Consider the following 27,952-nt stretch of genomic DNA (forward strand, 5'->3'; position numbering starts at 1 on the left):
AGCAATGCGCAGCAGCCACCGCTGTCTCGGCGCAGCCCGCGGCGAGCCTTGCCTGCCTGGCCGCCCCTGCCCAGCTGAGCTGAGGGAGGAAGGCAGGGGTGCTAGTGGCAGCTTGTCCTTCCCAGAGCCCCCATGAAGAGAGGTGTTAATAGTGCCAGTGCTGCAGCAGCCACCACTGCCTGTGCCGTGGCAGCAGGGCCGCCTGGCCGGCAGCGGAAGCATGACAAGGGATTCCTCCACACGGAACCCAAATGAGATCAACTTCTGGGCACTGTGGGATCTTGCAAAATCTTTGAATTAGTAGAACTTGTTGACAATGGTACCTACAAGCAGCACTTTCCTTCTAGTCAAAAAAGGAGAGGAAATGAGGACATGTGAGGGAAACAACATGGCAACACCAAGGTCAGTGGAAAAGAAAGAGAGGGATGAAGTGATTCGAGAGCTGGATCAAGATTCCTCTGTAAGGCATGGTGAGGATCATGGTAAAACAAATTGCCCCCTTGTAATCCATGAAGTCAATGGGGGATGCAGAAATCCACTTGCAGCCAAGGAGAAAAGTGGTTGTGCTGGAGCAGGTGGATATTAGAGACAGCTGTGGTCTAGTGGGAGACCTGAAAAGAGAGAGAGGGCCGCTGCTTTCAGATATGGAGAGAGATCCCTTACTTCAAAACTAGGTCAGCATCTTCTAAAAAGGCTGCACCCTATGGATGATGGTTTTGGGATGACTGTTTGCCCATGGGAGTGACCCCATGGCACAGCAGAAGACAGACTACTCTCCCTGAGCAAACAAAAAGATCTCAAGTAATGCACTGGCCAAAACCCCCATAGCCTGTCTTCCTGTGCTGTTAGTGAAAAGGAGGGAGGGGCTGGGGAAAAAGAAGGTGTTTTAAAGGCCTATTTTTATTTCTCATTATTCTCCTCTCACTCTGTTAATAGGTTACTTTACCCCTTAAATGTGAACCTGTTTTGCCCTAGAATATTTTCTCCCAGTCCGTATCTCAACTCATGAGCCCTTCCTTAGTTTTTTTTCCCCTCTCCTCTGCTCAACTCTAGCAAAAGAAGGTAAGGAAACTACTTTCATGGCTACCAGGAGTTTGGGAAGTGTCAAACATTGACAGAAGAACAAAGGCAGGGCAGAGATGTACATACAGGGGAGCCCTGGGCATGTCCAATAAATGTGCAAATATGTGGAGACACTTGTTTGGAATTATTTCAGCTCTTATGCCAACAGTGCCTTCTCTCCTAGTTCCGTCCAATGCTTTGGGCCATTTTCTTGGTGTGGTTTCCTTTGCTTTGGTCCCATCTGAATGCTCAGTTCAGGTACAGGCTGTAGGAGCTTGGGCACTCTTGGAATTACTCTTGGATCCCTTGAACAACAGGGTTTGTCCCACCAGGGGAGTTTGTGCTGCTTTATGATGCAGAACTTCCCAGGCTAATTTGTGTTTGCTGGAGGGAAGGTTGGGCTGCTTTGCATAAAGTCACAGACCAATGCAGAACGTTTGCTTTGTGATGTCAGGGCAGGGTTGCCACGTTGTTGTGGTGACATCAGAAGCTGCCTTGGTGCACAAAGGGCCTCAGGGCCAGAGCAGCTCTTGGGCATTCTCAGTGCAGGAGCATCCCACGGTTTGTCAGTGGGCAGCTATGCACTGACAAGAGCCTTGTTTGCTCTTGTGCTTCAACACAGTCTGAAAACTTGCACAGCAGTGCTACAATGGATGAGGAACTTATTGCTGCAATTTGCACTCTTTACAGCATTGGTTATTCCAGCTATTACCTGACTAACCTGGGCCGTAAGTAGAGATTTTCCATGGGTGTAACCTAACCTGGCTTTTGTTTGTCTTCCTGCTCTTTCCTAGTGCTGGGTTGATTTTGAAACAGAAAGAGCATTAGGATGCCACTGATTTGGTAAAGCTCCTGTTAACACCTTCCCCTAAAAACAGGGTATCTGTAGCCAGCATTGTGCTGAGGGCAGCATTTGCAAGGGAACCTGCAGGGGTTGCATTCTCTACACAAGAGAGTCTGTGGCAACAGAGTCTGACATTTCCTCAGTCTGCCAGATCAAGGAGGACAACTTTGAAAATGCAAACTGGGAGACCTTCTCAGAAGGCCTTCTGAAAACAATACGGTTCTCTCCAGTTTTCTCAAAGAATTTGGTTCATTTTCCCTGCCCACTACAGGTCACCTGAGACGTGTATTCAGAGATGCTGCTCGTGAGGTGAGTGAGAAAAGAACCTTTCATGTTCCTTGTATTTAAGAATTGTGAAGTAATCTGTTAGCTTGGCCTGTGGTAGTAGAGTGTGGAGGGCTAGCTGGGTAGACTAAGAGAAAATTCATTTCCATGTGTGCAGCAGCAAATGCAAAGGCATTGCTGCAATTTCCTAATTTTCCATTTCAGCGCTTTAAAAGAACTGAAACCCTGGTTTTGCAGAGTGAATGTTGCTTGCTGATAGTAGCCAGGGTGAAATATCTAATTCAGAGCAATTTTCAGTACTGTTGATTCAGCCCATTGTGATTTAGTGGGAATGACTTAGAATCCCCTTGCTGTCAAAATTTATGATTTGTCCTTAGTAGACCTGGTTGTAGAGCTGAACAGAAAGAAGGTTATAAATGATAGGTAACTCCCTGTTCCTCATGCTACTGTCTGTCCACAGAGCACAGAACCAACAGCAGACTCTCCTCTGGTTCCCACTGCTCCTGGAGAAGAGGCCAAAGATGAGGCCAAAGAGGAGCACAAGCCTCCAGCCGTGGTCACAGCACAGCCTGAATATTCCGAGCTGGTAAGTCAGTTCTGGCTGGTGCTGTCTTTAGTGCAAGACAGGGCTGCAAGTTTCTGACCAGGCAGCAGTTGCTGTCGGTGGCTGAGGATGCTGAGTGCTGGAGTCCTGCCAGGACCTGGCAATTCCCCGTGCCAGTGAGATCTGGAAAATGGGCTTGGATCTGTCATGTTGAGGGACCAAAGAGCTGCTGCCTCTGGGTGAGCATCTGGCTCCTTGGCTCAGTGTAGCTCTGTCTCTTGGCTTCTGCAGTGCTATGGCCAAAGGCACATGTGGTAGTGCTGGGTACCACAAGGCTTTGTTTGTTTTATCTTTCTGTGTTTGTCGCTTGTGGGACTGTTCTGCAGTTTTCTTGAGTAATTCTTCACATCTGCAGAGTGTTTTGTTCCACCTATGTTTTGGCTTTTGATAAGCTGCAAAGAGATAATTGTGTTGTCCATGAAGCTGTTTGGGACTGACCATTCTTGTCCCTTGCTGCAAAAGAAACAAAGTGCATACTTCTGAACTTTTCTTCTAAGACAAAAACCAGAAAAGGCAAGTTTCTGTTGACACATTTTGTATTTTGTGGTGAAGTGTGCAGCTTTGCTGCATTGGAGCCCCAAGTAGGGGTGAAGATGCAAGTCTTTGACTGCTCTCTTGTGTTGCTAAGAACAGCAAAGACACATTGAAATTCTGGATGCAATATTTTAAATCAAATGTGCAACTGTCTGCTTGGGGAGATGCCTGGGACAAAAGGAGCCAGGGGTGCCAACCAACAGCAGCTGAACATGAGGCAGCGTGTGCCCAGGGGGCCAAGAAGGCCAAGGGCATCCTGGCCTGTGTCAGCAATAGTGGGGCAGCAGGAGCAGGGCAGTGAGCTGTGCCCTGTGCTGGCACCGCTGCGGCCGCTGCTCGAGTGCTGTGTCCAGTTCTGGCCCCTCTGGAGCAGAAAGACACTGAGGGGCTGGAGCGTGTCCAGAGAAGGGCAAGGGAGCTGGGGAGGGTGGGAACACAAGCCCAAAGAGGAGGTGCTGAGGGAGCTTTAGCCTGGGGAAAGGCAGGCTCATGAGGGACATTCCAGGCACACTTCCAGAAATGCCTACCTGACAGTGCTCCCCACAAGGGCTGTTCCTGTGCCAAGCATCCCCTCACTGCATCCAGATGCTTTAGGCACTGGAGTAGGTGACTCTTCCATTTCTCGGTTTGTTGGATTGTTGATTTGCTAGGACGAGCAGGACTCTTTGTTCTCTCTTTGGCCAGCAAGAAAAGGTGCTTTTGTTCTGATGCCAGGCCAGTCAGTAGGGCCTTGCACATCACTCTCAGGTTAGCAGTGCCTGTGCCTTTTGGTAGCCCAGGGAATCAGTATGTGTTGCGTTTGGGAATTGAGCAGGAAATCAACACCCTTGCATTCCAAGTGCTCTTCAGAGATCAGAGGAGCTGATAGGGGCTGGGCTTCATTTCTGATTACAGCCACTTTAGCACTGCCAGTGTGGCTGTGACCAAGAGAAGAACCTGCCCCAGCACAGATGCATAAAGAGTGCAATTCCCAGTGCAATGCTCAGGGTCTGTATGCATTCCATAAGGACCTACACGCTCCAGATTCCTTAAGGGTGTGGTTAATTGAAGCAACAGGAGGGCAAGTTCAGGATTTCTGCTGTTTGGGGCACTTGCTACTGAGTGTAGATATGTGTAGTGCCAGAAAGTACAGTAAGAGAGATATTACAATAGTGAGATCTGTCTATTTATCTATACATCGATCTGCCTATCTGTCTGTCTGTCTATCTGTCTATCTGAAACTTCCCAGCCATGCACTTTGCACACCCAGAGGGTGTGCAAAGTTCCCCTAAAGGCATCCTTTCAGGGGGAGAGGAGGAGACACACATTCTGTCCACAAAGTCTTGGCAGGCAGATGTTTCGCCCTCCAGAAATGGCTGTGTTTTCCCCTCAGAGGGCTTCTCCTCCTCCAGCATCTTCTGCCCTGAAGCCCACTGTTTATCCTGTAAGTTTCTGCCTTTCCTAGTGAGGTGGAACACTCTTATGTTCCGGGTGGGTTTTAGTGATTTAGTGATTTTAGTGATTTTCAGTGGATTTTGGTCATACATGAATGAGAGAATTCTCAGTTGACAAAGGAGGAAGAATAACCACCTTGGTCTTCCTCCATATGCTGAGGTGGCTGTAGAGGCTCTCTGACCTCCATCAGAGGATCTTTACATGCATCCTTATCTCCTGAATGAGCAGGATTTCTAACAAGTGTCTAGATGTCAGAAAGGCAGGAATGGTGGTGCAGGACTGAAGAGAACATGAACTCCAGAAGTGTCTCTCACAGGAAGTGAGCCCACACTGGAAGCCACCTGCAGAGACAGGATGGAGCTGTGAGACAGGGCAGGGGGTCAGTCACAATGGAATGACAAAGGGGACACAGCAGAAGTGGAGGGAGGCCCTCAGCAGAGCCTTGAGAAATGCCACCCCTTCCCTGTCAGCTGCCTGAGAGGCTGTTGGAGCTTCAGTCCCAGATGGACCCTGATTGTACTGCCAGTGTCACTTTGGAATCTGTGCCTCCCCATGGGCAGAGAATGACCCAGGAGAGCAGCAGCACAGTGCTTTGGGAACGTGTGAGCCCATCACTCTTAGAGACTTGGCCCACAAATGCTGTCTGGGAAGGTGAAGCCCATCTTCTCTTGCTTTCTGTGCAGGCCCTTCTGGAGAGAGAGCATGAGCAGATTGCTTTAGCAGAGGTGCCATTCCAGACTCAGGGACTGCTGTTCCCAGCCCGAGAGCAGGAAGAGCAGCTGAGGCAGCGAGAGGAGGAGCAGCAGGAGAATGGCCAGGTAAGCCTGGCTCACAGGGTGACAGAGTGAGGGGCAGGAACAGGAGCATAAAACAGAGCTCTTGGGACTGAGGAGGCCAGCATTCCCAGAGGCACTCAAAGCACAGAGCCTTGTAATCCACAGAGATCAGCACTGGGATGGGAAGGTTACAATGGAAGCAGAAGTGGGTAGGGAAGCAGAAATGAGTGGCAGAATGAATTTGATTTTGAGGCTGAAAGAGGAAAAAGCTGAGCCTGGTGGCAGCTCCCTGTCACCTGCTCTGCATTTGCGTTTGCAGAACGTCAAGGCAGAGCCACAAGCAGAGCTGCCCAAAGCTCAGATTCCCATCATGGCAGTGAAGATGAGGAACAAGGAAGACATGAGAAGAATTCAAGATCACTGGAATCTCCATCGACAGAGGCGTGATCTACAAAAGCAGGTAAGTGTAAGAGTGGCTGCCACTCCACTCAAGAAACTTTCTCTCTCTTCTTTACAGAACTTCAATGAGAAGCTGCCCGCAGAGCCGCAGGAAACTCAGGCTGTGCTCAAGGCAACGGAGATGAGGCTGAAGAAAGAAATGAAAATTGTCAAAGAGAAAATTAATCTCCTTCAGGAGCAAGAGGCTCGAGAAAAGCCAGTGAGTGAAAGAGTGATAGCCACTGCAGTCACCAAAGTGGTGCTTGCTGCCCTCCTTGCCTTTCCTCTGCAGAGCAGTGGGGCTGGGGTGATGCCTCTGAGTGCCATCCTGCTTTGGTCCCTATCACAGCTGCTCTTAAGGACACTTCCTGGGCTGCTGAATCTCAGCTGCTGCCCTGGATGTGGCTGACAGCACCTTCCTAAAGGCTTGCATTTGAAATGGGATCTCAGGGCAATTTCTGCCAGCCGCCTTTCTGACACAAACTCATTTCTTCTCTCAGATCTACACATGCTCTGTCATGCAACCTGCTGCAGCAGCAGTGTTGTTTCATGACACCCCCAGTCCCCAGGATGAGAAGTGGAGCCTTTTCAGCTCATTTAGGTCCAGTGTGGCCGCAGCTGCTCAGAAACACGAGATGGAGGAGAAGTACCTGGAGCTACTGAGTACGTCTGGTGTATTTCTTGTCTGAGGGACAGTGTGTTGTGTGCATGTGTCAGCATAGCTGTACCAAATGTTCCTCCTCAGTTTGGTGTTGCAGGGACATTTACGACTCCCCAGAGGAACTGCTGTGCTCTGAGGCAGCAAGAGAGCATCCTGGGTGCTCCTGCTGCCTCTAAGGGCAGTTCAGTCTGGCTTGGGGTTTTTAAAATTTGCTTTTGGAAGTTTTTGGGTGCCATTTTTCTTTCTGTGGAGTTGGTTTTATTGTCCTCCATCCCAAAGGAGCCCTCCTACCACAGGTGTGTTACTGCATCATGGACTGTTATAAATGCCACTACTATATCTACAATTTGTTTTTATCAGAATGCTACATTTTTGTCCTCTTCAAAGTAGAACTCCTTTGAAACAACATCGACCAAGCAGAGAGCAAGGTGTGTTTTTACTGTGCCCCCAAAGAAAAGCAAGATACCTGTATAACAATCTGTATTTAATATCCTCATTTTTATGCTTATAAAGATGTGTCCAAGAGAAACACTGATGTGGTGTGATCAGATAAAACTGCACTGCCGGCATTTCTCAGGAGCAAGCCTCCAGCTACTTCACTGTATATTCCTCAGATCCATGACACTTTTTCATACCTCATTCCTATTCATTCCCATGTCATTAAAATCCTACCCTTTGGCCCAATCCCTGCTCAGATCAGTATCTAGGAAAACACATAAAGCCCTTGATGATTCAGCAGCGTAGCTCATTTAATCTGCTTCTTGTCCGCAACAGCTGCCAGTGCTGTGGCAGACCTGGTGGGGCTGAGAACAGAGCCCAGCTGATTCTGTGTCTACCACCACCTGCTAGGACAAGAAGGGCATTGATCTGCACCTTGGTGTGTCTGATCTCCAAGCCAATCCTGTTGTGTCCTGAATGGGGCAACAGCTTGTAAAGGGCTCAGGCTGGCTGTGGCTTCTTCCCTTTGCTTGTCCGTGCTCGTGCTTGGGCTTTGCCAGCCTGTTGTGGTGGCTGCCCTGCCCCTGATGGCTGGTGTGACTGCAGAGGCTGTAGCCTTCCTCAGCTGGCAGAGTCCCGCTGCTGCCCGCAGCACAGAGCTGCCCCGAGGCAGCAGCCCCTCCTCTGGGCTGGCTTCTGCATGGCAGGGCCTGGACTCACCAGAGGGTCAGCATCTCCTCTGGGCAGCTGTCCGTGTCACGCTGGCACCTGAGGAGCACTGCTGTCCTTGCTGTCCCTGCCCGCTGTGCCGAGCTGGGAAGATGGGGACGTGTGAGGTGCTGAGAGGGAGAGTCCAATGGGAGTGACTGATCTGCGCTGTCAGGGTGAAGAGAAGCAGTGTGGCTCTTAACATGGGGCACTGGCAAGGCCGTCTGTGAGCTCAGCCTGCTCATAAAGGGTGAGGGTCCTGATGCTGAAAGCCCTGTTGGGATTGCTTATAGTGTGAGCTGCTCTGCTTTACAAATGGAAAGGCATTCTTCTGGCAAACTGCTGTAAGGTGGGATCTCAGCTTTAAAGTGAGCATCTTGCATTTTGTTTCCCTCAGGGAAAATGGTGAATATGGAAAATCCCCTGATGAAATACATTGAACTGGGAAATATCGGCAGTGGGTGAGTCCAACCGCAGTTACTTCTACACAACCACGGGCCAGAGGATTTGCTGGTGGAATATCTACTAAGTGTGAAGACAGGCAAGCTGCAAACATATTCAGACAGTGGGGTTAGACTGCTTGACTGCTGAGTGCCAGTCAGAATTTTTAAGTGTGAGCAGAAGGTATGGTCAAAGACACTTCTATCTTCATTTCCAGAAAGAGCAACCTACCCCTATAACAGGGGCAGCTATGCCCCTATCATAGCTGTAAGAAAACAGTTTCCAGGAACATTTCTTTCCAAGAGTTTGCTGAAGGAAATACTCCCTGGTCAGGATAAGAACTGAACAGTTTAGAAACTGCAATCCAAGATCAAAGAATGAGCTCTCTTTTTTACCTGAGGCAGTAAACCCCAACACTTCAGGAAAAGGCCCAGTGCCCGTGAACTTGAGAGGAAAATACATCATCTGCCTTCTGGCTGGCCCCTCCTGCATCCTGCAGGTTTTAGGCATTTACAGCACAGATCTCCTGCCTGGGCTGGCTTTCACTCCAAATTCTAAATGGCTTCTCTTTGCTTTGCTTTGTTTCTAGGACTTTTGGAGAGGTTTGTAGAGCATTCGACACTGCCACAGGAGAAGAGGTAAATGTCAACAGCCCCTGCAGACTCTGCAGCTCTTGAGGGCTTTCCCCTCTGGCTGGAGCTTTGGGTAGAGCTCTGCAGTAAAGGCACAAGAAGCACAGACTGGTGCCAGCCTGAAAATTGCACTTGGGACAGTTTTTGTCCTTCTCAGCTGCCAGAAGGAAGGCGAGGAGGGCAGCAGTTCCTTTGAGAGAAGGACGCGCTCACTCGCTCTCATTTGCTGAAACGAAGGTGGTGCCCCAGAGCATCTCACTGCTCTTTGCGGCTACAGCTTCAGAGCTGTATTGTCATTTCTGGCTGCCAGCAAATACATCTGAATGTTCCTGGTAGTTCCTTAGCCACCTGCAGTGCTGCACTTGGGAACTGCACATAGGGAGAGATCTGCAAGGCGTCCCTAAAAGCCCGAAGTCCTCTTATAGCTCAGGATGTATCCACAGAGTAACAAGGCATGGATTACTTCTGAATCCCAGACAGAGCAGCAGAGAGTGTGGTCAGAGCCTTGTGGGTTATAGTTGAGACATCTTGGTTACCAAGCGGACAACGCAAAACATCAGTGGCCACGTGTCCTGAAACTGGCCTCCAAGGGAGCAGAGAAATGGGCTGTTGGAATGTCAGTTCACAATAACTCCAATGTCTAATCACAAGGCACTTTGGCTCAGCTCAGATGTGTCATTGCAAAATCCACTCCATGTGCTCTGTGGTCTTGTGCCAGCAACTTCTCAAGTTACTGCTTTTCAATGTCATTTTAGGTGGCCATAAAGAAAATAAATCTTCAAGGACTGACTAGTAAGGAAGTAATCATCAATGAAGTCATGGTCATGAAGAACAATAGGAATCCCAACCTGGTCAACTATTTAGACAGGTGAATTGTTGTGCTTTATCCCATGACTGTTTGTTTACATACTTCAAAAATGCAAGGTAAAAAACCCACTTTGGTCACTGGCAGAAAACAGAGCTGTTAATTTTTGCACAATCATTATTTCTCTGCTCATCTCAAATAGATGGGAAGAGAGTGCATCTTGTCTGCATGAGTCTTCCCTGGCACAGATAGTTTAAAAATTGTTCAAAAACCTGGATCAGCCCTATCATAATACGTCAACAGCCTCTAAGTGCACTGCCTTCATGTTCTTATGGGACTTGAATGTTTTCAAGTCTCTTACATGCTGATGAATCATCCTAGAGAGAATTTCCCTTGGATTGTGTCCCCTCTTATCCATTGCTGCGCATTCCAGGGACACTAGGTGCTTATTTCCAGAAATACCATGTGTGACAGTTTTTTCATCTGGGCCATTACTAAACTGCACTTTCCGCTTGCTGGCCATCTAACACATCTGTTTTTCACAGACGTGTCATTCTCCTTGAGACAGCACAGACTGCAAACGCAGCCTACAAGGAACATCTATTCCTTTTGATCTGTCCTTGTCACAAAGAGACCCAGAAACAAAAATCAACCCTTGTCTTTTCCAAACAACAACATAGCCATGGATGTTCATATCCACGCCCTTGTTTCCTTCTTTCAGCTACCTTGTGGATAACCAGTTCTGGCTGGTTATGGAGTACATGGATGGAGGCACTCTGAGCGATCTCATCAGCAAGACTCACATGACTGAAGGAGAGATTGCAGCTGTCAGTCGGGAGGTCAGGGATCCCACCTGTGCTTCCGAGGGCTTGGGCAGGATTGTCTGGGAAACTGGGGTTCAGAATTGGGCAGATTTCATGTGCCAAGCTTTGTTTCTGTGTTATTAGAATGCTTTGGGCAAGCAAGAGCATTTCAAGTGAATTGTGTGGCAGTCTGCCTATATTCACTGTACTCTGTTCTTATACTCTGATCTCCTGCTGTTAAATTCTAGCTCTGTCTCTTGTATTTGCTCTTCTCCACGCTGCCTCTCTAAATGTTTACCTCGAGCCTGTCTGCATTGCATTCCTTGCCTGTAAAAGCAAAGGTACTGGTGGCAGAATTTGAAAGTAATGGCAAAGAAAAATATTCATTTCTCTCAGTCCTCAGCTAAAAAGGATAAGAGTTCACCCCAAATGGCATTTAATTCTGAAAAGTGAGTAATGTGACACCCTCCTGTTTCTGTTTTCTCTCTCAGTGCCTGCAAGGACTGGATTTTCTTCACTCGAATCTCGTGATCCACCGAGATGTGAAGAGCTGCAACATTCTTCTCAGAACCGATGGCTCTGTCAAACTGGGTACATTCTTGGTCAGGTGCAAGATTCTGGGGATGTGGGGTGTGGAGCTGCTTTTGAGTGACTGCTGCTTCCCCCAAAGTGGTGCTGGTGGCAGCGCAGGGGTGCCTGCTGCAAACTGAAGGCACAGTTGCAACGTGCACAGAGGTATCACAAGGAACACGCTGTCCAGAGAGTCACTGCTTTGTATGTGTCCCTTCCAGAGGGACGGAGCTACAATCTAAAGCTTCAGGGGAATAAAATCCACTGCTGAGAGCAGTGTAAAAAATGTGGGGATTTTTGAAGTGGCCAGTTCCAGGTTTCCTTGGCTAAAGTCCTGAGGAAACAGAGCAGGGACGGATTTTAGCAGGGGAGACTGAACAGCGCACTCTCAGACTTAGAGTGGGGAGTTCTTTTGCTTGGTTTCCTCATTGCACAGTATTTTTTGTTCTCCCCAGCTGATTTTGGCCTTTCTGCTCAGCTCATCCCTGAGCAGAATCAAAGGTGCTCCATGACCGGGACTGCTGGGTGGATGGCACCTGAAGTTGTGACAGGTCAACCATATGGCCCCAAAGTGGACATATGGTCTCTTGGAATTGTGGGCATTGAAATGGTGGAACGAGAAGTTCCTTACTGGAACCAAACTCCTGCCCGGGTAAGGAGCAAATACTTACTGATCCTGCTGTCTTCCTCACCTGTGCCATGTTCTGTGTGCCACTGGACAAAATCCCATTGCCATCTGCTGGCACCACTTCCACCAAGGTCCCCTTCTAAAAATGTCCCTGCAGCACATCAGCATCTGTTATAGTTTGGTTCAGTGGTTCAGTGATTGGCAATTGATTCAGTTCAGTTCAGTGGGGGAACTCAAGCCTTACCACAGACAAACACTCCCCAGCTCTTCTTAGGCAACACTTGTTTTGAGTTTCAAGTCATTCCACCTCTTCTGTCTGTGTAGATGGCCCTAATATCAAAACATGAGTCTCAGAGCTAGTATTATCTATGCAGAAAGGAAGCAAAGAAACCCAAAATAAACCAAGTTTCTAGAACAGTGGTTTTTAGAGATTAAGTACATCTCCTGCGTGGTTCCTTATCAGTGGGAAACTTGCCTGAAACCTGGGCATGAGTGTGTAAAGGCCACAGAGTCTCTTCTGCTTCTTGTGCAGTGTTGCTGAAAACTTAGTGACCATATTTCTTTCATAGCCCAAGCCACATTGCCCACATCACCAAGCCAGAGCCTGGTGATGGGGAGAGCCTGCCAAAACCTCCCATTTGTTTCCTGGCACTTTCTGGGATGGGCATACCATGAATGCATTCACTTGAGTATCCAAATGAGCAGAGGATTACCAAAGGGATGGCACTTCTCCTTCTTCTCTTTACAGCATAGAAAGTCTTTCTTTTCTGCATACTGGAAGCTGAAATTTTCAGACTGCTAAGAGACAGAGCTGCAAGTGTTTCCTATGTGCCCAAACAGGCTTTTTCATCCTAGTACATTTGTGCATGCATCTTAATGTGTCTGTGTTGAACATGAGATTCCAAATGTTTGTTTCCATACCTGAGCAGTAACTCCCTTTTATATAATAATACTTGAAAACAGTTAAAAGTCCCTGTTCCAAAGAGCCTGTCAAGCTGGTGTGAATCCTCAGGGAAGCCAACATGCTTTTGGTGATGTAGCTCCCACTGACTAGGTCAGTCAATGAAATCAGCTGACAAGGCAAGACTCCCCTGGATGTTGGAAAAGCTGTGGCTGCTTTGGGGTTTGGGTGTTTTGGTGGTATAGGAAAGTCATCTCTGCCTCTCTGCCAGGGCAGAAACTGCCAGTGCAGAGTGGAGGTTAAACAATGGGATCTGGGAGAGCAGTTACAGATGGGAAAGAAGCAGGCTGAGCCTCGTGTTTCCTTTTTCTCCAGGCTCAACTCCTGACAGCCATAGGAGAGACCCCACAGCTGCGGCAGCCCAAGCTCTTCTCGCCTTTGCTGCGGGACTTCCTGAACTGCTGCCTGCAGACAGACGAGGCGCGGCGCTGGTCTGCCAAGGAGCTCCTGCAGGTAAAATGCAAAGGGGCTGCAGGTGGAACAGTGTCCCAGGGATGGGCTCCTCCACCACTCAAGTCCAAGGCATCAGATGAGCCCCCTCCTCCTCACCTCCAATCTTGGTGCTCAATTCAAGTGAAAATGGTGAGAAATCCTAGACTAGGCTGGGCTGGCAGGAAGCTGTAAAAGTCATCTGGTCCAAATGGCCTGAAATGAGCAGGGACATCTTTAGAGATCAGGTTGCTCAGAGCCCCTTCCCACTGGAGCTGGAATGTTTCTATGGATGGGGTGTCTGCCAGGTGGTTGGACAACCTGTACTAGTGTTGAAGCACGGTTCTTAGACATACTTGGACTCAATCCCCTTTTCACTTAAAAATATTACTCTCACCTTTGAAATACCAAGTTTCAAAAGTCATGGTCCATTGCTCTTTTTTTTTTTTCTTTTTCCCCTTTGTGCAGCATAAATTTGTAACATCAGCCAAGCCTGCATCCAGCCTGGTGCCACTAATCCTGTCACTGAAGAAGTGGAGGGAGAACGAGAGTGGCAATCCATTCAGGACCATTTTGTCCAATACCAGTCTAGAGTAGGATTGTAGAGAAAGATTGCAGAGTAGGATTGTAGAGTAGGATTCCATAGTAGGACTATAGAATAGGATTGCAAATAAATAAATAAAGTTTATTAAACCTCAACTCATTTGGAAGATTCCCCTCCTTCTGACTCTGTGAAAAAGTTCAACATCGCCTTCTGAATTGTCAGTTGTCTCTTAATGCTTCTTTGGAGAAATAAATGGGCCAGGAAAGCAGTTTCTTTTTAAAGGCCTCTATCAAAGGTCAGCTTTGGGTGGGGAACCCAAGGGGTTGCACACACCACCACTGTTCCTGCTGGACAACACGAAGGAGAAGAAATTCAGCTTTGCCAAACAACAGAGCTGGCACTTCTGTCCTCACAAGAGTCCCTAGGAAAACACTTGCTAGTTCTTGGTCTAGGGGTGTCATGCCAACCGAGTGCTGTTGAAGTCATGGTGACAAGGTGAAAAAGCTCTGTTTGGTGATTCCATCTTCTCCACTGTTTTCCCCTCCTGGCAGTACCATTTTTTTTTAGTCTGAGATGTTATATTGTCTCGTTGTTTTAGAGGTTTTTATCACTGAGTGGTATCCCATGAGCACTTGCTGTCGCACGCCATTTTGGAGCGGGTAGGGAAGGTGTGCGTGGATGAGAGAGAGGATACTGGGAGGGGGTAAGGGACAAACAGCCAGGAGTATTTACAAAGACATAAAATGTGAACAACAAATAGTCAACACAAACATCACAATTATGGTCAACTGGGTGGACACACATCAACACAAACATTAACAAAAACTATGGTCAACTGGGTGGATGCCTTGTAGAGAAAAACTTGAGTTTGGGAATTTATTCCCCATATTTGGTGTGCTTTGAAAGTGGGGAAGGCTCTCCTTCATTCATCGTCTCCAGACCACGCTGCCTTTGGAATATGGCCTACTGGCAGGTTTTGCCCAGCCCTGGTGCTTCTTTTTAAGGAAGAAAAGGCACTGACATTTGCAGGCAAAACCAAAGGAGTGGGGCAGCCCAAACACGCAGGGCAGGTGCAGGCCTTGAGTGGTGCCTGGGCAGAGGCAGGCTGGAAGGAGGCCCTTGTAGCTGCCAGAGGCAGCAGCCCGGCCCTGGGTGCCTCCTGCTGGCACCGGGTGAATCCTCTGCTCTCAGAGCCAAACTGGCAGCTGGCTGGTGCCAGGGGAAGCGCAGCCGTGCTGGGCACTGCACACACTGCTGGCACTGGCCGTCTGCAGGCTGCCCAGCAGCAGAGAAAGGCAAACAGCAGCCCAGGGCTGCTGGCCTGGCTGAGCATTGCTGCTCTAGTGCCGGCTGCCCTGGCACTCCTGGGCAGGGCCAGCAGTGTGTGCAGCACTCGGGGCACAGCGGGAGGGAGCCGGGCTGCTCCGCAGGCTCCAGCACAGGGCAGCGTCCTTCAGGCACGGCACTTGTGCCAGGGAACCGAGGCCAGCGGGAGGCACTGACAGCTTGTCAGCTCACATCTGCAGCAGACAGTGCCTCACACAGCTCTGGCAGGGAGCGCCTGCAATCCTGCACTTGTGCACTGAGCCAGAGCAAAGGTGTGAAATGCAGAGTGTTGTGCAGAAATAGTCAGGGGCACCAGGCCAGCCTGCTTTGTGCTCTCTGCAGCACTGCAAGCACTGTGCAGGGCAGCTCTGAGCTTCTGGGAGAGAGATTTTAGAAATGAACCAACTCTTGGATACAATTAAATGGGGACAAACTCATCAAAACAAAAGAGAACCGTTTCTTTGTACAGATTCAGCAGAGCCGGGTGTGCGTGTCCCTCCCCCAAAAGCTGAACATGCACACACTCCAACAAAATGCATCTTTTTATTTCCTTTCCCAGCTGAGGGTGATGCCTGTCCCCTTTCCCATTGGCTGCATACCAGGAAACTTATATTCTCTTCTGACCGCCTATTTTTTTTATCCTACTTTTTTTTGGTCTGGTGTTCAACCCTGCTCCACTCAGCGCACAGTGACACCCAACAAATTAACTAGAACAAATCCAAACCATAAATAACAATACCTAGAACCAACACCTTTCATTCTTTTTTTCTAACAGCCTTTCGGCCACAGCAAAATATTACCTCATATCTCACAGAGGGAATCGAAGCTGAGCCTGACGCTTGTGCTTGAGCAGTGAACTGATTTGGAAGGGAGCAGAAGGGTTTCAGTAGGCAATCTGTGTTTTCATTTTTAATTTCTGAAGCAAAGCTGCAAAGTGGTTTCAGTCTGCAAAAGCATTTTCAAGGTGCATTGACAAAATGCCTGTGCGCAATTCCCAGAGAAGGAAGGGGTTGAGAAAATGTTTAACTGTAATGAATTGTGAATTCCTTTAGCTTTAACAGACTGCGTTTATCACTCTCTTCCTTCAGTGCAGTGATGAATGTGTGCAAGTGCCAATGTTAGCTTTGAGAAGAAAAAGCGTGGTCCTCCTGAGAAGGTAGCTGGAATACATTCAGGGGGAAGAAGGTGGTTTGACGAGGGAGGCTCTTGACCATCTGAGGAGAATTTGAGGAATGGGATGTTCCTCAAATGACCACCAGAGACCCCTAAGAGACCCCCACTGTCCTGTCAATAACTTCTGAGAAGTCATTGAAATATGTCAAGTAATTCGGGGGAATGCTGAGCACGTGAGTTTCCGTAAAGTAATGAGTGTGTCTTAGTTCCACGGTTACACGCTAGTAGGTAAGATTTCTGAGCGAGTACATGTTTAGAAAAGTGATTCCCCAAGCCCCCAGCATTGAAAGAAAGTAATACCTCCTTTATAACCCTGAGCTGGCAGTCGGGATTGGGCCCTGCTGGGTAACTTTGATTGTAGTCACTTCTATTGAAAGCTGAAAATCAAATCTTTTCCAGCCATTCCCTCTGGTTTACCTTTTTGAGGCCCAAAGCTCTGCGCCACAGGTGGCCTGGGTGTGTGCAGAGCAATGCGGCCCCCACAAACCCCTCAGTTTTCCCATAGGTGCTCATAACCTGTCTCCAGGTGTGCCCAGCTACGGCAGCACAAAGAGCCGCAGCGCAGTGGGCGCCGTGCCCTGCCCAGCCGGAGCCCTGTGCACGGAGCACTGAATGAAGCCCATCTGCACAGAAAATGCTCTTGGCCCACTTTGGTGGGGGAGGGGGGGAAGGTTTTATTTTAAAAACATTTAAATCCTGGAGTTTCTTCCCATTTTCACCTATTTGAATTGGTTTGACATCAAAATTCTGCCTGCTGATGTTACAAACTGGCTGGTGGATGTTTGTGCACACACACCAAAGGGTCCACACTGTGTCTGTCCCTGGCTGTCTCTTCATGTCCATTTAAGCAGAGGGCTGAAATGGGGATTCTGCCCGCCCCGCGCTGCTCCGGGGCTGGGGCTGGTCCAGCAGGGGCTGCAGAGCTCACTGGGAGGGACAGCCTCAGCCCCAGCCACCACCTTGTGTGTGGTGCTTCAGCCCCGGCCACCATCTTGTGTGTGGTGCCTCAGCCCCGGCCACCATCTTGTGTGTGGTGCCTCAGCCCCGGCCACCATCTTGTGTGTGGGGCCTCAGCCCCGGCCACCACTTCGTCCCTCCACCAACTCTGAAGGAAATGGGTTGCTGTTTTGCCAGCTGGCAGGGTCAGCACCAAAGACAAGAACACCAGTGAAATAAACGGGCCAGGAGACCTGCTCATTTATAAGACCTTCATTTGAGATCAGCTCTGGGCAGGCAACCCAAACAACTGCACACACTGCTCCTGCTCCCGAAAGACGACACAGAGCAGAAAAAGTTCTTCAGCTCTGTCATCACACGCAGACCTAGGCCTCTCATCCTCACGGATCCCTGAAAAAACAAACTAATGTGGCTTGTTTGTAAGGGGAGGTCCTGATAAGAGGGTGTGATTCAGGTCACTGGGCAGCTCCGTATGGTGACCTTGCCTTCTGCGTTATTTTTCCCAGCTGTGGAATGCTATTTGCAGTCTTACATGTTAATTGGGATCGTTATTTCAGGGGTTTCCATCTCTAAATGGTGTCCCAGCATTCTCTGTGTCTTTCATTTTATGTACTCCACTGACATCACTCCTCCTCCTCTCTCACGGGCGCCATTTTAGGGAGGCAGCGACGGCATTAACCCCGTGCGAGGGGAAGGGGATATGGGGTAAGACAGTTGGGGCCGAAAACAGGGTGAGGCCAAGAACTTAACATTAAAAATTAACATTGCAGACAACTGGAAACATTTATAAAGACATACAACTTTAACCGCTGTAAAACTTTCTCTGGGGAATGTCCCGGGAATTTTTTATCCCTGTGAAACCACTTGCCCTGCCCGGAATCCCAGGGCGGGGCCGAAGCCACGGGCAGCATCCCCCTCCCCCCGCGGGAACGGGAATGGGGTCGGGATCGGCATTAGGAACAGGAAGGGGATCGGGATCGGGATCGGCTGCAGTCCCGCGGGGACAGGAGCAGGGAGCGGGGACGGGCAGGAGCGAGGATGGGACCAGAGGCAGCAGCTGTCCCGAAGGGACAGGAGCGGGGAGCTGGATTGGGATCGGGGGCAGCCGTCCCGCGCGGAGAGGAGCGGGGAGCGGGATAAAACTTTCTCTGAAGGATTTATTCCTAACAACCAGTTTATGGAATAAGTGTCATTTACTGAAGTGCAAAAAAGGAAAGAAATACAAAAGGATAAGCTAAGCAATGCACTGGTTATTGCTGTAGGGACTAAGAAAAAAATTGTCTGTAGGGACTAAGAAAGATCCATCACCAGTTACCTTAATACTTAACCATTGTCCTGACACACATGTAACCTGAAGAGCCTCAGTCATTTATTGCTCTGAGGATTCACACCAGATTGTAGGGAGTTACATTTGGAAAGGGAGTTTGCTCTATCTATACTATTTCCAAGGATTATTACATGAAAGGAATCTCTGCACTGCTGTTGGTCCCTTCAGCACTGCTTCCACTATACAAAAATCAAGTTTTTTATTCCTTTTCTTGAAAAAAATGCAGATGCAGAATCCATCTAAAATAGACAGAAATAATAACAATGGGAAGAGGCCCAGGAGTCTCCATGAAAATGTCCACCACAATAGTAATAGCTCAGTGCTGATGGTACTGAAATAGATGTTAAACAAGACTTTGTTACTTTCCTCTTCAAGCCAGAGCAAAATTTCCTTCACTTTTCACACACAGCCAGAGGTGACAAAGGGGATTTTATCCTGTCCCTCTGCAGCTGAGCTCAGCCACTGGATGTGTTGAGGAGCTGAAATCCTCACTGTCATTAGAACTGTGCAAGCCAGGGATGGCCCAGCTCCTGCAGTGAAGGAACACAGCACTGGCATCAACCATACCCCTTGGATCCCAGTGTTATATATGTGATTCGTGCGAATTAAATTGTAACAATATTGGCAAATTTGTGGCATTATAATTAATCAATAATTGTATTTAATTGTGATAAGGCAAAAAGAGATAAAGGAAAAGATTAAAGCAGAAAAACTCACCATCCAGATGTTAGGTGGGAGGCAGGATAGGAAGTGTATAGGTCTAAGAACAAGTATCTAGAAATAGGTTTTTGACCTTGATTTGAGCCAAATTGGCATGATTTCAAACCACTGGACACTGGACTAAGGCCTGTTTTGGGAACATATATTTATTATATAACTTTAAGCTCAGTGCGCCTGCGCTACCTGCGAGGTCAAACAGCGAACACTGAGGAAGACCCAGAACCTTCATGGGAAACAAGAGCCCCGAAAGGAGGAGAGACCCCCGACCACTGGTGACACATGTGCAACACAACACAGTGATGTAGATTTTAGGAATAGAAATGAGGAGGAGCTTCCTAGAAGATTCTGTATTAACATGCATTAGTAAACAGTATATAAGTGAGATTTTTAGCTGGACTGATTTGGTACGGTGTGAGAGGAATGGCCCTGCCCGTACCCCCGGTCAGGGTATCCCCTGGTTGGTTTTGCTTCTGCTTTATTCAACCGAACCATTGGACTTCTATTATACTTAAATTGCTGCTAAATTTTGTATTTACTCCAATTTATATAGCTCATATACTTAGATTGCATTAATTTATATACAATTGCTATTATTGATAAATTACTGCTAAATTTCAACTTTGTTGTTTGATTAATTGGACAAAATGGAACACATCCAATACGCATTTATAACACCAGCCACCGGCACCTGACTGCAGCTCATCAACTTGTTAAAGGACCAAGAAACAGCCAAGATTTTCTTGTGCAATTCTAGCTGCAGTTGGAGAAAAACACATCCTAAACCTGGTAAGGACAGAGCCCAAAGGTTTAGGGAGGTGTGAGACAGCTGCTCTGAGCCTGCCTCTCACAGGATGGGTGATCAGAGGAGTTGAGTTCTTGTCTGCAGAGCTGATGGTTCCTGGTGCCTTTAGTTCAGATCCTGCAGTGACAAAACCTCCCCTAGCCCTGCCCTCCATGCTTCTCCAGAGGCTCTGACACTGAGTTCTCTGCTGTGGCAAGAGAGCAGGGAATAAAGCTGACCCCTTCAGAGTTGTATCATGAAGCTGGGTGTCCCACTTTGGTTACATAACTCAGCTGACAGCACCCTTCAACTTCAGCCATTTCAGTGAGGACTGAGGTCTCTCTGTCAGCAGAGAGAAAGAACAAGGCTGGGCTTCTCTGTGGGAGCTGGGACAGTCTGTGTTTCAAGCTCTTGTGGGTGCCATTTGCACTGTGAGTGCTGAGACTTTATAGAGATACTTCAGTGCTTTACACTGTTTTGAAGGGTCCCTGTTCTCTAAAGAGCAGGCTTCAAATTCCAAGTGAGAGTCTGCCTTTCAGACCATCTTGAACAGTCCCTGACAGAAGCACAGTTGGTGCCCAAGGGAAACATGCCCAAGGGCCAAGACTGACTCAGTGTTCCCTTTGCTTCCCAGATCCCATCTGATGGACCTCTCCAGGAGGGCTGCCCTGTGTGGCAGCAAGAGACAGAGGGAGGACCTGTGACCATCAGGCAGGTGAAATCCCTCTGCCAATAGCCGTATTTGTAGACAAGTATAGTTATATTTATATATCTATATAGCTTATATGTTTATAGATTTATATAGCTGTCTTTATGTCTATATAGTTATGCTTATCCATCTATATAGTGTTATTTATAGATATGTATAGTTTAATTTATATATAGTTGTATATAGTTATATTTTTATATGTGAAGTTATCGATGGGCCTAGATGGATTCATACATATGTATAGTTATATTTACATGTATATAATTAAATCTATAAATAGGCATAGTTGTATTTATATGTGGGAGTTTCATTACAAAGATTGATATCTGTATAAATCAGGCCTTATTTACCTCTTTCCCTCCACGGATGCCTTCTTAATCTCTTGTTTTCCCCTCTGTCTCCTGTTGCTGTGCTGGGCCCGAGCTGGCGGCCGGGCCGGGCGGAGCAGCAGTTCCAGCCCCGGGTGTCCCTGGAGCGGTGGCAGCTGCCGGTGGCCGCAGGCAGTGTCCCCTGAGGAGCTGCTGAGGGACGGTGACACTGAGGGGGCTGAGGGGCTGAGGAGGCGCTGGCACTGAAGGGACGGTGACCTTGAGGTGCTGCTGGGGCTGAGGGTGTGGGGCAGCTGAGGGCGATGGTGGCACTGAGGTGACAGGGAAGGGGCACAGGCTGAGGGGGGTGGCGGCTCTGAGGGGACGGGATGGATCAGAAGGGACTGAGGGGGGTGAGAGGACTGCGGGGTCTGAAGAAACTGAAGGGGACTCGGGGTTTGCCGAGAGCATGGCGGGGCTGAGGGGATGGAGGTGCCAGCAGGGAGCACAGAGGGGTCTGGAACTGCAGCTCTGCCAGGCCTTGGAACCAATTCCTGAGCCTCCGTTTTTGCCTCAGCTGAACTGAAGTTCCTGAAGACAGCAGGAGGACTGACAGGAGCCAGCAGGGAGAAGCTGAAGGCCATGAGCAGGAGCAGGAGCAGGGAGCTGCTGCTGGCACAGAGCCTGGGTGAGGCCCCAGGGCCGGTGAGGCCGGGTGGGGTGAGGGTGCCGTGGGCTGTGGCCGTGGGCAGTGCCCGGCACAGGGGCAGGAGCGGCCCTGCCCGTGCTGGGGCTGCTCAGCGCAGCTGCCCCGGCCGGCACAGGGGCTGTCCTGGGGCAAGGCAGCTGTGCCGGCAGGGCCCGGGAGCTGTGCCGGCTGTGCCGGGGGCTGCGGGACAGTCCCGCCGCGCTGCGCTCGCCACAGCCTGGCCCCTCGGCCTGCTTTTCCTTTCCAGCCCTCCTGGGGAGGCGCTGAGATTTTCTCTTCCCTGACAGAAGTGCAGGTGCAAGGGAAAGGCCCTGCTCCTGACTCAGTGTCAGACTCTCTTTGCTTCCCAGATGTGCCATCTGCTGTCCCTGTCCAGGAGAGCTGCTCTGCATGGGAGGAAGAGACCGTGGAAGAGCCTGGGAACGTGGGTGGCTGCAATCCCTCCTGATGTAGTTCTAGTTACAGAGGTGTAAAGTTGGACTGAGAGAGTTAGAATTTTATGGATATTTATCTATGTAGATTTATGTTTGTATAGGTATATATGTATGTATATTTTATACTGATGCATGTATATTGATCTGTTCACATCTTAGTTTATATTTACAGACTTGTGCAGTAGTATAGATGTGTAGTTCTGTGCATAGGGTTGTAAGGATCATTGGCACATTTATATTTGTATATTTATAGATATGTTTGTTATATGTGTATGTCTTGCTTTATGTCATATCAAATATGAATTATATATTTACATCTGTATATTGCATGGTTATGTATTTACAAATATTTAAGTATGTATTGAGTAGTATGGTTATAAAATTTTATTAATGTAGTTCTGAATCTGGGATTCTTTAGAGAGGGATATCGATATTTTTGTATTTGTATTTGGGCTGTACAATTGTAATATGTAATAAATTAAGCTGTTGAACTTCAATTTATATTTGTGTATAGTGAGTGGTTTTAGAGGGCTGCAGTAAATTAACTTTTTAAACAGAAGTGCATAATTGTATATATTTATATAGCACAATTGTAACAAAAATTAGTTTCTTGAAGTGATATTTTCATGTTTATATATTGGCAGCACTGATGTAGCAATTTAAAATAAATGTCATTTTTAAACTTAAGTTGATTTTTGTCTATTTGTATATTAATAGTGTGGGTGTAATGATCTGCAGGAAACTGAATGTTTCAGCTAAAAGAAGTATAGATATGTGCTATCCAAAGCAATGAGCAGATGTAAAGGTGGTGATTGGAGGATTTTGGCCATGGAAATCTTCAGCCATGCCCAGCATGTCCCCCATGTGCACTCAGAGAAGCGCAGATTTGGGATGGCAGCAGAGCCACACGTTGGCTGAGTACTGCCAGGCAAAGGCAGCTGAGAAAACTCTGGGACCCCACTGGGCATAGAACTCCAACCAGGAGCCACCCGGGGAGGACAAATCCACCCCCATCCCACTGGCAGCTCATCCCTCTGAAGGCCATTCTGGACACCAGAAGCCAAGAGGGATCTTGAGCCAGCTCTGCTGCCTTTGGCAGCACTGGCAAATGAGCTGTAGCAAGGGGGAGACAGCAATGGCTGGAACTGCTGCAGGCTGGGGAGGAAGGAAGGGCCAGTGGCACAAGTGCTGAGATGCTCCAAAATCCAGAAGGATGCTGGAGAACTGGGAAGCAACAAGTTCTCACAAGCACTGAAATGATGGAAGCCCTTTTCGTGAAACTCCATAAAAGAACTCCCAGAGGAGTTGGTGCTATAATATGTAGTACCCGAAGGCAAAAATACAGTAACACTAGGTGATGGTCTATATGCCCCACAGGCAATGGCCTGGAAAAAGATCAAATATATATTTTATATATTCTATTTATTACAGTATATATATCTTAAAACATATAATGTGCAGCATTATCTAATTTTAATTACATATATGCTAGATATTAATATGTATTACTTGATGCATTTTGATAAACATTTTCATTTCATATAGATTTGATCTCTTCCTCCACTTGGGAGTGAAGAGGTACTGCTGAACAAAATTCTGTTCGCACAGCAGACAGCCCATGGGTGTGTGCATGCACACCCACCCACTGTCCATGCTCTTCTCAGCATCTTGGGGCTGCTGTTTGCACAGAATGAGGATGAATTTAACTCAACAGACCCACGAGTGGTGGGTTCTGTCATGAACACTCATTACCACATGTGCTTTCATTCCTCCTGGGAACTGAGGAACTCTGAAAAGCACCAAGGACACAGAAAAGAGGTGCAAAGAATTGGTATTGTGTTACTGCTGGTACCCTCATGGAGGAAAATCTGTTGGGTTCTTTAAGGTTGTAACTTTTCAAAAACTAGGAAAGCTGCTCAGCATCCGTAGCCCAATTGTAAATGTTTTTTTTGACCAGGCAAAACTGGAGTGTTAACTGTGGACTCTAACTGTGGCCTGAACAACAGGCCCTGAGCCAAAGTTGCCCTCTGTGTAGATGACCCTTTGTCAAGATCCAGTTATAAATGTTCCTAGAAATACCTCTGCTTGAATTAAGGTGCAAACAAGATCATATGCCAGAGTCAGTAGTATGGGTTTTATTTGATAGTAAATAGGAGAGGGAGAGAGAGGGAGAGAGAGAGAGAGAGAAAGAAAAGAAGAGAAAGAAATAAAAAATAGGTAAGAGTGATAGAGACAGAATAAGGCAGGTATCACCACTCCATGGATTCCTATGATGTTCTGTTGATCCTCTCCAATTGGTCTTGGTGGTGGTGGTGGTCCCCCTGAACAGCATAGAATCTGATGGGTTAATGCATGCTCGGGCTGGGGAGGAAAACCCAGACACCTCCCAGGCTGTGGGGAGTTTGTCATCATCTTACAACAGACTCTGTTACATCCACTGCAGCCCTGTGGTGCAAAGACCCTGGGGAGCCCTTCAGGGTGTCTTAGATGGATTCTGACACCCCCTCAGCTGCCTCTCACAGGATATCCCATGGATGTGGCCTTCCTGGGATGCTTTGTGTAAGGGAGGATGGGTGTTCCCTGCCTCTGACCAGAGGTTACGTCCAAAACCTCCTTCCCCCTTCATTTTAGGGAGAGGAAATCTGGCTTCCCTGAGCTGTGGTCTCTCCTGCCCCAAACTTAGCCAGGGAGGAATTCTCTGCTGCTCTGTTTGGCTCTTTTGTGGAATGCATTCCTCTCCTTCAGCCTTATTTGTTTCTCTCAAGACTTGAGACAAATTAACAATAGTGTGCTCTTTATCCTTCCTAGGTGGCTTAACTTGAACTCCAAAGTTCTTCAGGGAGGTTTCTGTGGTTGTAGCTTCTTGATACAGTTTTTTGTTATGATGGACAAAACTTCATAAGAATGCTTAAGCTATGAACCATTTCAGTCCCTAACAACGTTCCAACCAAGACATCTGCTCCTTAACCAAGTATTAATATCAATAGTATCCATGTATCCATTTATTGGTGAAACATGTCATTACCTTTGCTCTTTAAGAAACTGGATAAGGCCACACCTGGCCTTGGCTCCTCTTTGAGCCCTGGTCAGGCTCAAGGAGAAAACCAGGAGGAGAATGAAATCAGATGTCCCACACCAGAAGCTCTGTCATGTTGCTCGTTCAGCACTATCAAAGCCGGGCTGCTCTCACAGCGCAGTCCGAAGCCTCGTGGCCAGCAAAGGTGGAGGCACCGCAGGATTTCCCAGTTCCTGGCCGTGGCTCTCAGGGCTTGGCTGGCACAGCTTCCCCCTGCTGATGTGTGGATATGGATGCAGGGGAAAGGAGTGGGGTATTAGGTGATGTATCTTTCTTAATCTCTAGAGACAAACTTTCTTGTGTCAATGTATTCAAGTATCAATGATGAGATGCATTGCTTAGCTTATCCTTTTCTGACATTTTTGCACTTTTGCATGAGAGTAAATTACATGTTCCTTCACCTGGTGTCTGTGTCTCTGGCTCTCCCCACCACCTAAACAAACACAAGTTTAGCTGTCCGTCTTATTTTGAAAGATGTGAAAATTGCTGGTCTGCACAAAAGGAAACAACTCTTCTCACACTTCTTCCCCTCTGGGGTTCCCTAGGGTGTGATCCAGCTAGGGGCTGCTGCTCCTACCTGAAACCTCCCCTTCTTCATCTCTGCAAGCCCATCTCTTGGAAAACACTCCTGATCACTACCTCCTCAAACAAGATTACTGTGATCCACCTTCCTTTGCTGAAGGCAAGTGAGACAGTGTCCACTCTCAGCTCCGGCCTCCTTTGGAAACCAATTGCCTGCAGCAGTCACAACCCTGAAATATCAACCTCCTTCCTTCATCTGTCCACTGGCAGCTCACACCAAGAGGCCTTTGGTCCAAGGAACCCACAGAGGAGCTCGAGGAGGGAGCACTTTGAAACACAACTCCTGCAGAGCTTAAACCTCCCTTTATGAAATGAGCACACACCAACCTGTCCCAAAGGGAAAACAGCAGGAAAGAGAAGCTCCACTCCCACAACAGCAGGCTCTGTGCTTCCTTCTGTTCCAGCTGGAGAGCAGAGGCCATGGGCTACTCCTCAGTTTGGGAAGGAACCCTGGGAATTGGCCTGATTTGGGAGCCCAGCAGAGGGAGGAAGCTTCCCAGAGAGAAGGAAAAGATTCTCTGGGAGCAAAGGATTATGGCAACAGTTCTACAGGATTTAAAAAAAAAAAAAAAAAAAAAAAAAAAAAAAAAAAAAAAAAAAAGAGAAAGTTTTTTTTTTTAACCATTTGAAAATGTTCCCAGATTGGAATGTCTCCCCTTCAGTCTCCTTGGTCTGTCAAAAAGCTCAGGAATGAACCTGCAAGGCTTGGATACACATCATTGGTATCCAGAGCACAAGTAGTTCCCCAACAAGACTTCCAGTGACCAGAAGAAAAACCTTCCCCCTCCACCTCCCGCTACCAACTTGGAGGAGTCTCTTTCTATTGCAAGATTTACTTTGTGAGTATACATTGACAAGAGTTAGCTGCAGGAGGGGTTTGCATTGTAACTGAAAGGAGTAGGATGAATGTTTACAAACAGACCATGTGAATCTGCTTGTAGATAGGGCCAGGAACTTATAGAAAAAAGAAGTAACAGAAGAAACTCATAATTCTAAAAAATGCTACTAGCACAGACTGCTGCTCAGTCTAATATGCCCAAGACCATGTTAATTTCCTGAGCCTAGAGAAGAAGATCAAAGACTGAATAGGCTTTTCTTTCTATTAAAGTACAATATGGAGGCACACATTAGATGGGTGTGATGGTTTGTAAAGGTTTTTTGAAATTTTTATTTGTTGAGACTTGGGTAGCTTTTTTTGGTATTTGATAAGGATTAATTAGTGTTGGATTTTTAGGAGTAATATATCATTACATTAATAAGAAAGTTTATGTAGTTTTGTGAAATATACATGTAAAGACAAAAAACCTTGGGAAAGGTTTTTTTTAATTTTTGGCTTTTTAGAAGGCAATTAGTTTGGTTGGAGCTAAGCTTGGCATGGCCTGTGGGCCTGGTTGGGTCCAGGACTGGGGCCAGGCTGGGGAGGGAAGGCTTTTGGGCTGTTAAAATTTTGTTGGTGTTTTGGGTTTGTGGTTTTGTTGGTTTTGGTGGGGTTTTTTAAATTTTGTTTTGTTTTGTTTTTTTAATATGGTAAAAATGTTGTTGTTGTTAATACTTTTAGTAATACTCCTGCATAGGGGTTGCTTTGTTGTGTTTTTTTGGCTTTGTCATGGGGGTTAAGTTGAGCTTGTTTGTTGTGGTTTTTGTAGCTGGGGAGGGAGAGACTAAACTAAGCTGTTTTCTTTTTAATAAAATGTAATTAAGCAATATTACTGTTTTTAACTGAGCTTTTACTAAAATTTAAATTTAATTTAGCATAATTAATAAAAAGACCTTTGTATTGTAAAATAACTTTTAGCTGTGGCTTGGAAGATATTACAAAATTATTATTTGTTTAGACAAAGTATTAATTTTTTTGCTACTTAAAATAACACTTATATACACTTTACTTTTTTAATTTAAAAAAAAAAAATTAAGATAATAATACATACAAAACCAACATGAAAATATTGAGGTTAAACAAAAGGAAAAGTCAGGTTTTAGTTGAGGGAAAGAGAAAAGTCATGGACTAATTTATTTTTTTTAATATTATGGGAATAAAATTGTTTTCTTAAAACACATGAAAATATTATGAAGTAAATATGACTGTTTTAACTGTAAATATAAGCAAAGGCATTGGTGTTAAAGTAAATAAATGTGGAAATTACTGTGATTTCTTAAGTTTGAAGAGTAAAAAAAATTTTGTTCTTTTTTAGAGAAAAAAGAAAAACTTTTGTTTTTAAAGGTGAACTAAACTTATGTTTAAACTGTTTTAGC

At 47.1% G+C, this 27,952-nt stretch overlaps 1 protein-coding gene across 2 annotated transcripts; it reads left to right on the forward strand.

The window, feature by feature from the left end:
• Nucleotides 1-1,588: 1,588 nt before the first annotated feature.
• Nucleotides 1,589-13,750, forward strand: LOC130264650 (serine/threonine-protein kinase PAK 3-like). 2 transcript variants are annotated; one of them, XM_056512998.1, is made up of 14 exons: nt 1,589-1,790; nt 2,178-2,215; nt 2,652-2,777; nt 5,447-5,581; nt 5,859-6,197; nt 6,478-6,640; nt 8,182-8,245; nt 8,815-8,863; nt 9,613-9,725; nt 10,384-10,501; nt 10,957-11,056; nt 11,491-11,687; nt 12,940-13,077; nt 13,522-13,750. In XM_056512998.1, the coding sequence occupies exons 1-14, from the start codon at nt 1,712-1,714 to the stop codon at nt 13,648-13,650; spliced, it is 1,788 nt and encodes a 595-aa protein (XP_056368973.1). In that variant the 5' UTR covers nt 1,589-1,711; the 3' UTR covers nt 13,651-13,750. The 2 variants fall into 2 exon arrangements, with proteins under 2 accessions (XP_056368973.1, XP_056368974.1); XM_056512999.1 differs by lacking the exon at nt 11,491-11,687.
• Nucleotides 13,751-27,952: the final 14,202 nt, after the last annotated feature.

Source organism: Oenanthe melanoleuca, chromosome Z (assembly GCF_029582105.1).
Source record: "Oenanthe melanoleuca isolate GR-GAL-2019-014 chromosome Z, OMel1.0, whole genome shotgun sequence".
Taxonomy (NCBI): Eukaryota; Metazoa; Chordata; class Aves; order Passeriformes; family Muscicapidae; genus Oenanthe; species Oenanthe melanoleuca.